The sequence below is a fragment of the Quercus lobata genome, chromosome 6, assembly GCF_001633185.2.
Source record: "Quercus lobata isolate SW786 chromosome 6, ValleyOak3.0 Primary Assembly, whole genome shotgun sequence".
NCBI lineage: Eukaryota > Viridiplantae > Streptophyta > Magnoliopsida > Fagales > Fagaceae > Quercus > Quercus lobata.
Genome location: NC_044909.1, coordinates 11,857,718 through 11,870,061, shown reverse-complemented (window position 1 = coordinate 11,870,061; position 12,344 = coordinate 11,857,718). Strand labels below are relative to the sequence as shown.

Here is a 12,344-nt window from a genome sequence, read left to right as displayed (position 1 = left end):
ACATCATTTCAAAATTTGAATGGGGATCAACACCAAATCCGTTCCAGCTCATTTAAACAGGTTATCTCCTCCCTTAGCTTCAGAAGAAAGCTAATAACTTAGCTTTAAAGCTAAGCCATCCCTTCCCCTATAAATAGAGAAGATCTCTTCCATTTTCGGGACCTCGAATTCCCTCTAGAGAGCTAGTGAGAAAGCAGAAAAGAAAAGCTGTTGAGCAACCATTGTTCTTACTTTGGTTGTAGTTTAGTACTTTTTTGCTTTCTCCCTAGCCCTTTAAGTGATCACTTCCCCCTTTTAATTTACGCTGGTAAGTAGTTAATTGTGTTTTTTTAATTCTTTATACATGCTAGAATAAATGCTTACAAATCATTATTCACTTCTTTTATTCTATGCTTGGATGAACATGCCTATATGTCTTATTGATTTTCTCTTACATGCTTAGATGAACATTTCTTGGTAATACATAATTTTCTATTGAATGCTTAGATTAACACTTCTAGGCTAATACAAAATTTTCTCTTGAATGCTTAAATGAACACTTCTAGGTTATAGCACAACTTTCTCTTGAATGCTTAGATGAACACTTCTAGATTAAAGCACAAATTTTTCTTGAATACTTAGATGAACATGTCTAGGTAGTTATTTTACTTTTTTAGAATGCTTGAACAAACATGTCAAAGTATTTTGATTTTCTCTAGATAAACATGTCTAAGGGATTTTGCTCTACTTCTTTTCATAATTGCTTGGATGATCAAATATGCTTAAATGTTTTATTTTTATTTGTTTCTCTTTGCAATTATGTTGATGACAAATAACATGACAACTTTGTTTTTTCCTTCACATGCTTAGATGAACATGTCTACGCTAGGAATTCTTTGTTTATATCTATCCCTTGGATGAGCATGCCATTACCTTCACTTTTTTTTACATTAAAATTGTTATCTAACAAGTTTCACTTTTTGTTTCTCTTTATGTCAAATTCCCCTAACACATATTTATTTACATTTCCTGCAAATTACATGTTTATATGACATATTCTTTGTATATATTTGACATGACATGACATTGGCCACCTTAACCTAGGAGACCGGTTTTACTGGGCGAGATGGGTGCTTAATCCCTTCCTATCTCGTAAATTAGCCTCCGAACCAAGATCAAGGGTTCTAGACTATACTCTTATATATACAATTTTACTTTTTTTTAGAATGTAACTAGGAAATAAAGCAATGTAATTTACTTTTCTTAGATTGTATCTAGGACAAAAAGTATTGTGAATTTTTGTTACAAAATTTGATGTAAATTGTCATATACATTAATACAACAAAAGTATTTTTTATTGAAGGTTTTCTTATTTTTCCTTTTAAATTAAATAAGTGGCGACTTTATGTAAAACTCTTGATCTAGGGGGAGTACATTTTACTCTCTAACTCCCTACAAAATAGGATCACTCTTTTGTTAGTTTTAAAACTCCTCCAATCTACAAAACTCACCCCACGTATTCATTTTTATTTTTTTTCCTTTGTGATTGGAGAAAGTAGAAATCTCAAAAATAGGTTTATTCTTCCAAAAATAAGTTTATTTTTTCCATAAATAATTCCTCAAGTCAATTTTTACGAGATTGGGCCCCAAATTAACCTTGTGCCTCAGAGTAATGTTGTCATTGAAGAACGTAGGCCCGAGTCGTAAGGGATACAAAATGAGGTATCTGCAGAGGGAACTGATCGTGTATGGCAATTGTTTTTGTTTTATATTGTTTTTATTTTTAATATTTGGTCTTTTTTTAATTAATTTTTTTATAAATTAAGAAATAAATATTAAATTAGGGGCAAAACGACTAGGTTGCACGGACACGCCATTTTTGGCGTCGTGTCTGTGTCCGACATGTGTCGGACACCGGAACAGGGACGACGCGCCAGATTCCGGTGTCCGGCGGTGTCCCTTTTTTTTTTTTTTTTTTTTTTTTTTTTTTTTTTTTCCGCTTCTCCGACACGACGCCAACGCGGTTCCGACGCGTCCAACACGCCAGCAGTGAAGAAAAAAAAGAAAAAAACACAGATTTACCATTACCGTTAATTCTGTGATAACCCTAAAACAATAAAACATGTTTAGAGTCTGAAAATTGAAAGTTGAAACCACATATCTCACTCTCAAGTTCTTCTTTGTTGCTGAAACCCACCCTCCCTCTGTCGCTGCCGCTACCCTTTGTCCCTTGCCGGAGTTGGATTGGGTCGATCGGCGAGCTTCGACGTTGACGCCGTGCCCTCTGTCCCTTCTGATCTCTATCTCTCTCGACGCGGACAACAGGTTCGATTCCTCTATTCTCTCTCTGTTTTTTTTTTTTTTTTTTTTTTTTTTTCCTTTCAGATGTTAATTTTGGTGTGGGTGGGTGTACCGTGTACTATTAAGCACTTATTTATAACGCGTTTTGTTTGTTTGTTTTTTTGTTTTTTTTAATTGCTGTTGTGGCCTCACTGGCCTGTGGGTGCCCTCTATCGTTTTTTTTTTTTTTTAAATTTATATTAGTTATAACTTATAATTTATAAATTTGTTTTTGTGTGTCCTGCTATAGTTTTATTTATTTATTGAAGTTAAATATTGTAGGTGATTTTACTTATTTGTAGTTCTTACATAATTTGAATTCTAGACATAAATGTATTTTATGTCTAAAAATATTAAAAAATGTGCCTAAATATAAATTTTAATTAATTATTTAACCGTCGTGTCATGTCCTTATTTTTCAAAAATTGCCATAACTCTGTGTCCGTGTCGTGTCCATGTTTGTACAACTTAGCAAAACGACATAGTTTTGGGAATTTAACAGCAATAGTGGATGTCTATTTAGCATAAAACTGAATTTGAAAGTTTTGAAACTTAGATGATTGAAATGAGAGAATGCAAATTTAGAGAGTTGAGATAAAAAACCAATAAGACTTAGAATGTGAGTTTTGAAATTTAGCCTTAATTATAATATTGAAATGATGCTTATTAAGGACCCTCCGATACCCTTAAGTTAGAATTATGATGAATGGAGCGTGGCTGTGTTTTTTTAGTAAAAGTATTCTGTCAGTACCTTCTTGGAATTCAGAAGTGGTTTATATCCCTATTTTATTGTCATTCATGACATACGGCTGTCTAGTGTCTATTCGTTTCTTTCCATTGATGTTGGTAGTTAATGCTCCTTACACATGTGCTCATCAATACTTAAAAATTATAAAGTTATAATTAACATTTTGTAAATAATAACTAAACAATGAGTGCATAAAAACAATAAATAAATAAAAAGTTATATGTCAATCAATCTGTCAAAGAAGTCCAACAATCATTTGTCCTAGGCCTGCAGCCATATTCATATAAATTCACGGCATCTTCTATTTATGACTTCAAGATCAAGACATTTTTTCTAAAAAAAAAAAAAAAAATTCAAGACCTTTTCAAAATTAATAAGAAATCACAAAATCCATTCTAGAATGAGACAAGAAAAGTAAACTGGGAAAATGGATTCATGATCCTTGACTAATTATCCTTCAAAACTTCAGATTTCTTCTTTATGATTCAATGAACCATCCGATTAAATGAGATTCCTCCCATCAGGGTTTGAACTTTGAAGAAAAATCTTTTCTTTCCCATTTAATTTCTTACTATTTTGCAGAAATATCAACTCGTTCTCACGTGGCAAGCCATGTCTTCCAACATCCTCTCTCTTTCTCGGAAAATTCTTCTGAGCCATCATTTCAAAGGTGGACCAAGCAAGCATCATACGCACATTGAAAACTGTGAAACCGTCGTCTCTCACAGCAGTTTCACGAGCAATCCACATCTTGGGACCCACAAACACAAACGACCCAATGACTGTCCTTCCAAATTAATATCCACTTGCATAGTTGCATTTACTCAAAAATCAAAAACCAAGAAATCTTATAGTATATCAACTTGCATTGTTCGGTCGCGTCGAATATCCATTATTGAAAGCCAAGAAACCTTGTTATCAAAAAGAAAAAGAAAATTAACCAAAAAAAAAAGAAAAAAGAAAAAGAAAAGACTTCTCAAAAAAGAATAAAAAAAAGAAAAGAAAAGAAACCATACTGTACTTGTCACAAACACCACTTCCCTACACATCCACTTTTCATCACACATAGCAGCAAATTCAGTTCCCGATTTGCTTAAGGGATACTTTTAGTTTACCGGTTAGTAGATGGCTTGAAGTCAACTGTAAGGCAGAAATAAATTACTGTAGAATGGGCATTCCTTGGAAGATTTTGTTTCCCATGGGAGTGCGGCAGCTATGGCTGCATAGAAACATTTTTCTTTTCAAAACCGGCAAGGTGAACCGGTCTTGTTTCAGGAAGAGTATTAAGGATAGTGCTGAGTTCTTCTCTATTGGATTGAATGCCAAATTGCCTAAAGTCAAAACTGTTGTTGCTGTGGGATGGGAGAAACCTCCATTGGGTTGGGTGAAGCTAAACTCAGATGGTTCTGCTCTAAGCAGCCTTGCACGTGCTGGTGGGGGTGGTGTGATCAGAGACCATGAGGGGAAATGGTTGAAAGGCTATGCTCGGTCACTTGGCAGCACCAATAGCTGTGTGGCTGAACTATGGGCTTTAAGGGATGGTCTTTTACTTGCTAAGGAAATGGGGCTGCATAACATCATTATAGAGCTGGATGCATTAAGTGTTGTTATACTCTTGAACAATAATACCACCAACTTGACTTTGGAATCATTGCTAAATGATTGCAGGAACCTGGTGAGGGAGTTCCCCAACATGCAGATAAAGCACATATATAGGGAGGCCAATCAATGTGCGGATGCAATGGCCAAAATAGGTGCAAGCAATGTAAACTCTTTTGTTGTATTTTTGCATCCACCGCCTGTGGTGGAAAGAATTCTAGCTAATGATAAAGCTAGATTGTGTTGTAATAGACTTGTTTTTTCCTAGTTTTATGATATTTCCTTGTTGACCAAAAAAAAAAAAAAAAACTATCCGCTCACAAATCACAATATCTTAAAAGCATTCTCTTAAAAATAAAAACAAAAACAAAAACTAATCAACTACGGATAACAAAGGATTTCATTTTAGTTTCTCAAGGTTCAAATCCAAAATTTTTATTCGACCATATGAAACCTTTATAAATTGAACTATTGTTAATAAATATTTTGTTCATCTCATCAGGATTTTTATTTAATTTAATATAAAATTTAAATCTTTATTATAAACATTTTTTTGTTAAAATTGACAAATAAAAAAAATTCTAACAATTAAGATAAAATATTTATTACTAATAATTGCCATGGACATTACCTATCTATAAAAATTAAAGGAAACAAAACATAGATATTACTTCTTTTTTTTTTTTTTGTTAAAAAACACACAGACACAATGGAGAAGGAATAAGGTTTTAGCATAAAAACAAATAAAGACAGATCTTGGCCCTAAGATATTTTCTTTTATAGGCTATATTTTTCATTTTTGGAGTTGGGCCCCTCTCTTCCAAAACCTTAAACCTCCCTCCACTCCAACCAACCCAGTCCAACTAGAAATTACTCAATCCAAAAACTTAACAAAAACAAAATTAAAAAAAAAAAAAAAAAACAATGATTTGTTGGTAGATGATTGCATTTTAACGTAGTAAGAAACAATGATTTTGTGTATTTTTCTTGGTTGATAATTTGTTAATAATATATGGATGCCTATTTGGAGTTTTTTTTTTTTTGGGCTTATACTCTGACTTCCCTAACTTGAAATCCTGGATCCGTCCCTGAAAGTACACCACAAACTAAGGACATAATTACGAAGTTTAGGAGAAAATATTTCACATATTTAGTGATGTAAATGGATTGAATTTTTAATTAATAGTTTGGATTTGATTTGAGGAAAAACTTATTTATGTTTATTTATTTAACTAAAAAGTCAAGCTCAAGTCTGTGTTTAAGTTAAGCTCAACAATTATAATGTGCTCGTGAAGAAGCTTGTGAGTATGAGATTTGATTTATATATATATATATATATATATATATATATATAATATTTATATATTTATATTTATAACTGTTTAAATTGCATTTATATGGACTTAAGATTTGATTTTTTTTAGAAGGACTTAACCTTGGATTATGCTCAATAAAAACAAATAGATTAGACTATGTAAGTTTGTAAATAAGTTCATAAGATAAGAAAATTATTACTTGTAATTTATTGATGATATAAATAATTCATGTTATATAATAAAATTATATACAATTTTTAACATTACAAGAGGATGATAAATCTAATTTTTATAAGTTCATAAGCAAAAATGATTCTTTCTAATTAACTCAAATAATAAAATTTCTACAATACTTTAGTTATTAAATAGTAGTGTATATTGTGAAAGAGTAAAAAAAATGTACTCATGATGTTTATTATATATAGAAAAAAAGAACTAATTAATTAATTAACTCGTGAACAAACTCAAACTTATTTTTTTGAAAAAAATCAAATTCTAACATAAAATCTAATTCACTGGTAAACTCAAACTTATCAAACTCAACTCAAAATTGAAATAATATTAAATGAACAATAATCATATGTCTGGCGTCTCATGTCATGTGTAGATAATTCTTGCAAAAAAAATATAGGATTACAACCTTTTGTGTTGCAACTTTACTATTACTCTTTTGACAAATTATGAGCGATTGAGAAAAAATAGTGAGTTCATGTAAAAGTGACAAACAACTAATTAGGGTTTGTCACTTAGGATAGTTATGAAAAATGTGTGGTAAATGTTACCTATACTATCTATAACAAGATTTTCCTTTTTGATCTGGAAATTTCTGAAGGTCAAAAATACCCCATCTAGTAATCAATGATTTATCTTACAAATGTTTTAAGAATAAGGTCAATAACGTCAAAATTTTTTCCATAAAATATCTTTCTTGAATTGGATTTTTATGTGTTTCAAAAATACCTTTTCACCCTAAATTTAAGCACAACAAAACTTGAGAACAACATAATAAAAAGGGATAATTACACTTTACCCACCTATGGTTTGCCTCTAATTTGATTTGCCTACCCGTGGTTTCAATTTTGACACTTTATCCACTTGTGATTCCCTCCGTTAATAATCCGTAACCCACCTCTGTTAAAAAAGAGGGGTAAATAAGTATTTTTACACCCATTTTATGTCTCTCTCCTCCCAAAACAAGAAAAACAAAAAAAACAAGAGAAAAACAAGATTAAAATATGATATTGGTTCCTCATCATTCACAAACATGAAGAACATGCACAATCATGAAGAAGATACACCAAGAAAATTAATACAAATCAAATGAAGCAAAACCATGAGAGAGAGTTCTTCGTCTTCTTCCTTATACTTATTTTTTTGTGCCAAAACTAAGAAATTTATTAAAATCAAAGCATTACACAATTTACAACATGACAACAGGGAGGATCAACAATTTCCAGCACTTAATTTCTAAAGTTTTGATTTTCAACATCTAAGATCTCACTCACACAAAGCCACTGTATATACATTGGCAGCACCCAAGGGGAGGATCAGCAAAGCTTGACCAAGGGAATAGAGATATGAGAGAGGAAGGTTTCAAAGCCAAACAACAAACCCACCAGAAAATATCACAACATCGTGAACAGTAGAATAAAAATTACTTGATTTGCTGAAACAGATCAAACGGCGGCGCATTCTCCTTGATCGAACGGCGATGGAGGTCAAATCGAACGGCGATGGAGGTTAGATCGAAGGGCGATGGAGGTCAGATCGAACGACGATGGCTTGGATTCGAAAGGGATGGAGGTCAGATCGAATGGCGATGGAGACAGCGATGGAGGTCAGATCGAACGGCGATGGCTTGGATTCGAAGGGGATGAAGGTCAGATCGAACGGAGGTGCATTCTCCTTGGTCAGATTGAACAGCGATGGAGGAACTCAGATAGAAACAATGTCCCTCATTGTTAGTCTCTGCCTTGGATTTGGTCGGACGCATTCTTAGATAACTTCACAGATGACATCAAGCTCATTATTTCTTTTTCTTTTTTTGATAACCGGTCAGAAAAGCTTATTATTTCTAAAGGACTTGAGTGTCGGATCAATCAGGTAGATGCTCCGCTTGTCATTTAAATATTCAGCTGCCTGGCAAGTTGATGATGAGTTTTTTCTCTACAGGTATTCAAGAATTCATGTATATTACTTATTAAGGGGGCCTCACTAAAAGATTTAGATCTTTAGACTAAATTACAACTTACCCATTTTTTTTTTTTTTTTTGAGATAAACTTACCCAGTTAAGTTTTAGATCTTTAGATTTAGATTTGGGTTTTCGACTTTTTTGGGTTTCCAATTTTTGGACATGAAGAGTTTCAATTCTTGTTTAAACTCTTTTGGGTTTCTAGTTTTTGGACATCAGGAGTTTCAATTTTTGTTGTTTGAACTTTTCTAGGTTTTCAACTTTTCTAGGTTTCTAGTTTTTGGACATGAGGAGCAGGAGATTTGATTTGATTTATTTGAACGTTGTTGAGTTAGATTATGAGTTTTAATTTTTATCTAATTTTTCTCATACGGCTTTATCATGTTTTCAGATGTATAATTAGTTTATTTGTGGTTGAGATGATAAGTTCAAATACAAGTTGAAGTTCTAAGAAATTGCATAATATTTTTTACCAACAGCACATTTTGATCTTGTTTTCTCTTGAATTTTTACGTGTTTTATGTTTTGGGAGGAGAGAGACATAAAAATGATGTAAAAATACATATTTAACCTTCTTTTTAACGGAGGTGGGTAACAGAGCCTTAACGGAGGGAATCACAGGTGGGTAAAGTGTCAAAATTGAAACCACGGGTAGGCAAATCAAATTAGAGGCAAACCACAGGTGGGTAAAGTGTAATTATCCCTAATAAAAATACATCTCTAACTCCATCTAGAACTTTGCCTACAAAATTGGACTTCTCTCCCATTAACTCATGTCTTTAAAACAACTCTTCTTAAAAAAACAAATGTCACCGTGTTTCAACTTTTTTTTTTATTTTTATTTTTTTTTTATTTTTTTTAACTTTATCAACAAGACATAACGGTTTTTTTTCTTTCTCTCTCTTTTTTTTTTTTTTTTTGAATTTTCAGTTTCCTTAATCCCTATTCTAACGATTATGGTTTTTCTTTTTTTTTCTTCCTTCTCAAATCTCCTTTTCTTTAAATTGTATTTTGCTATTCATTCAATTTCTTTTTTTTTTTCATCAGCGAAGAATTATGACTAAACCTAAAATTATAAAAAAAATAAAAAGCGTGAGGATAATTAGAGGATTACTTTAATTATTGGTATGGTATCTCTGTCACAGACATTAGACCCACCCATATGGCCAGATGAGCTGTAATTGTAAATCTACCAGATATAAACCAAATTTACCTCAATTGGGAAAGCGCAATAAAGAAAGGAAAAAAAAAAAGAAAAAAAAAAAAGGTAAAAGTGAACTTTGCCACTTTGTCTTCCCTGTTTCTCCGCCACTTATTAAGTCGCGGTCCATTTTCGGACAAGCACGGGCACCCAATATTGATTTCAACTTTGAAGAAAGACATAAATATATTCATAAACACACATACATATTCGTTTACAGAAACAGAAAGAAAGAGAGAGATGGAGCAGGTTGATCGCAGAGTTGGGGTGGCCGTGGACTTCTCGGCATGTAGCCTGAAGGCGCTGAAATGGGCTGTGGACAACGTTCTCCGTGATGGGGATAGCCTAATCCTCGTTGCCGTACGCCCCGAAGGGCATTACGAGGAGGGCGAGATGCAACTCTGGGAAAAGACTGGTTCTCGTAATTCTCTATGATCTCTCTGCTTCTTTGTCTCTCTGTTTGTTTGTTTGTTTTAACTTTTAAGAGCTCAGAATCCTCAGATATGAATAGAAAAATTATGAAAGCTTTGCAGGTTAAGAAATACCTTGTTAACTTTCGTAATAAAGTAAAGATTGATATATATATATATATATATATATATATATTTGTTTTAAGAAAGGGGTTCTGTTTGCTCAAAAAAGAAAAGAAAAGAAAAAGAAAGGGGTTCTGTCGTTAATACAATTATTTATTTATTTATTTTTTAAGTTAGCAACAGACAGGTGGATTTTGTTGTTGCTGTTGTTTTTATTTATTAATTATTTCTTCATCGTCCTTTTGTTTTATTTTTGTTTTTTGGTAATGATTAAATTTTGCTTAATTTTTCATTTTCAAGGAGCAGAAGGGTAGAGATTAGAAAATGTTTGGTACTTATTTTTCATTAAAAAAAAAAGGGCTAGTGATGGAACCAGAACATAGATTTATTGTTGGTATTTTTTATTTTTTATTTTTATTTTTAACAATGAATGGAAAGTGGATTTTGATATATTACCATCCATTATCTATGCTGGAAAAACCTGCCTTCTAGTCAGAAATTCTTCAATTGTTTGATTTCTTAAAATTAACGTCACAACAATTTACTAGCTGAACTAACAGTTTCTTTTACTGATTTTGGGTTTTTATCAGTAGCCTAATTATCTTCTTAAGAGATTTTAGTTCTTAAATAAACCTGCTGATGGACATGTATTTCATGCTTAGAGTTTGATGATTTAATGTATTTAAACCATGAGTGGTCCAATGATAAAGGCTTACTCCCATTTGGTATGGTTGGGGTTAATGTCCTGAGTTCAAGCCCTTGGAGTTGGAGCTGTAATGTTGGTTACGACTGACTCATACTATTGGGAACCTGGTGGGGCTGGTCATGCTATAGTTGAACCCACATTAAGCAGTACCGGCGGCCTTTTTACAGTCTAAGTCCCTTATGCAATGCTTTCCTTGTTGCTTATCAGCTTATGGATTTTTATTTGTTTGTTTAATTGCCATTGTGCAGCTTTGATCCCTGTGAGCGAGTTCTCGGATCCTATCATTATGAAAAAGTATGGAGTGAAGCCTGACCCCGAGACCCTGGACATTGTCAACACTGCTGCAAAGCAAAAACAGGCATGTGTCTTCTTCATATGAGTGAACTCTTACTGCTTTTGATGTTATTGTAAATTGTAATTGTCAATCATTTTTAACTTTGTGAGGTGGAAGCAGATTGTGGCAGTCATGAAGATCCTCTGGGGAGATCCTCGCGAGAAAATATGTGAAGCAATTGATAACATTCCTCTGAGCTGCCTTGTTATAGGAAACAGAGGGCTCGGCAAGCTTAAGAGGTAAAATTCCATTACTTGCTTTAGTTCATGGAATTGACTGTGTATTTGGTTAGGTTTATTTGGATCTTAACTTTTGATAGTGCTGTCCATGGATGTCATTCATTGGGTGGACAGTGGTGCTTGGTAATCTAGTTCATATTGACTTATTGAGGCAATGATGTGATACCAACTTGGAATTTCCTCCTCAATTATCCTCTTTTGAATCTATTTAATTCATTTTTCTGTAGTGAAAGAGAAAGCCTTTTTGAAATAAGAGTCAAGTGATACCAAAATTTTATGGACCATTTGTTTTGAGTGAAGAGAACATGCATCACCATATAATAGTCTAGTAAATGGCCAAGTTTCTTAGGAAAAATGATTTTCAATGGATTGGATATGCTAAAGTGTAGTGTATGGGTTCAAATGCACAATTTCTGTGGCACTAGTTAGTTGATCGAGGAATGCATTTGGGTGTATCTTTTTGCTGAAAGTTGGTTTTTAAAGTATGGTTGTACCTAGAAGTGATGCTTTGAAAAGCTATACATAGCAAATAAGCTAAAACTCTATTTAAAAAAAAAAAAAGTTTGTTGCCAAACAGATTTGGGATTTGATTGGATTTGCTTTCATTTTTTAATTTGATTTTGATTTCCTTTCAGGGCTATATTAGGCAGTGTCAGCAACTACGTGGTGAACAATGGTGCCTGTCCCGTAACTGTGGTGAAGAATGTGGATAATGAACATCATTAGTTCCATTACCTATTTGGCTGTATGTGCCCAAGAAACAAGTGCAATGCTGACTGTACTTGAACTGGTTTTCTTTTGCCAGCCTGAGTCCTAGTCCATATGGTATCTAGAATGGAGTTGTACCAAATAAACCTGCTTTCACCTAGTTCATTTTGAAGTTGGTTGAACGTCATAGTCAATATATATGTTTGGAGTGTATTCTACTGTAGTGTGAGCTATTCTCTTTCTCTAACTTTCCCTGTATTTTATGGCAACAAACTGTTCAATAATTTCTTGCATTACCAATGCACTAGTATTTAGTTAACGTTTTGGATGTGCTTTTGTTCGTTTAGTGCAAAAAAGTCGGAGCAAGTATTTTTTTTTTTTCATGCCTATCAAAAAAAAAAAAAAAAAAATACAAGTAGCTTTAATGGTAATAAGGGAGAATCTTACAA

General features: G+C 32.9%; 1 protein-coding gene across 1 annotated transcript; it reads left to right on the top strand.

Annotated features, from left to right (window-relative positions):
* Positions 1-9,441: 9,441 nt before the first annotated feature.
* On the top strand, positions 9,442-12,223 carry LOC115950765 (universal stress protein PHOS32). Its single transcript, XM_031068002.1, has 4 exons — positions 9,442-9,796; positions 10,863-10,972; positions 11,069-11,187; positions 11,823-12,223. The coding sequence occupies exons 1-4, from the start codon at positions 9,616-9,618 to the stop codon at positions 11,911-11,913; spliced, it is 501 nt and encodes a 166-aa protein (XP_030923862.1). The 5' UTR covers positions 9,442-9,615; the 3' UTR covers positions 11,914-12,223.
* The last annotated feature ends 121 nt before the right edge of the window (positions 12,224-12,344 follow it).

What these genes read in the sequence shown, in the direction of transcription:
- LOC115950765 (XM_031068002.1), top strand. Translation starts at nt 9,616, where the DNA reads ATGGAGCAGGTTGATCGCAGAGTTGGGGTGGCCGTGGACTTCTCGGCA. An exon ending in CTGGGAAAAGACTGGTTCTC is followed by an intron (nt 9,797 to 10,862) that starts GTAATTCTCTAT and finishes GCCATTGTGCAG; the next exon opens with CTTTGATCCCTGTGAGCGAG. An exon ending in CTGCTGCAAAGCAAAAACAG is followed by an intron (nt 10,973 to 11,068) that starts GCATGTGTCTTC and finishes AGGTGGAAGCAG; the next exon opens with ATTGTGGCAGTCATGAAGAT.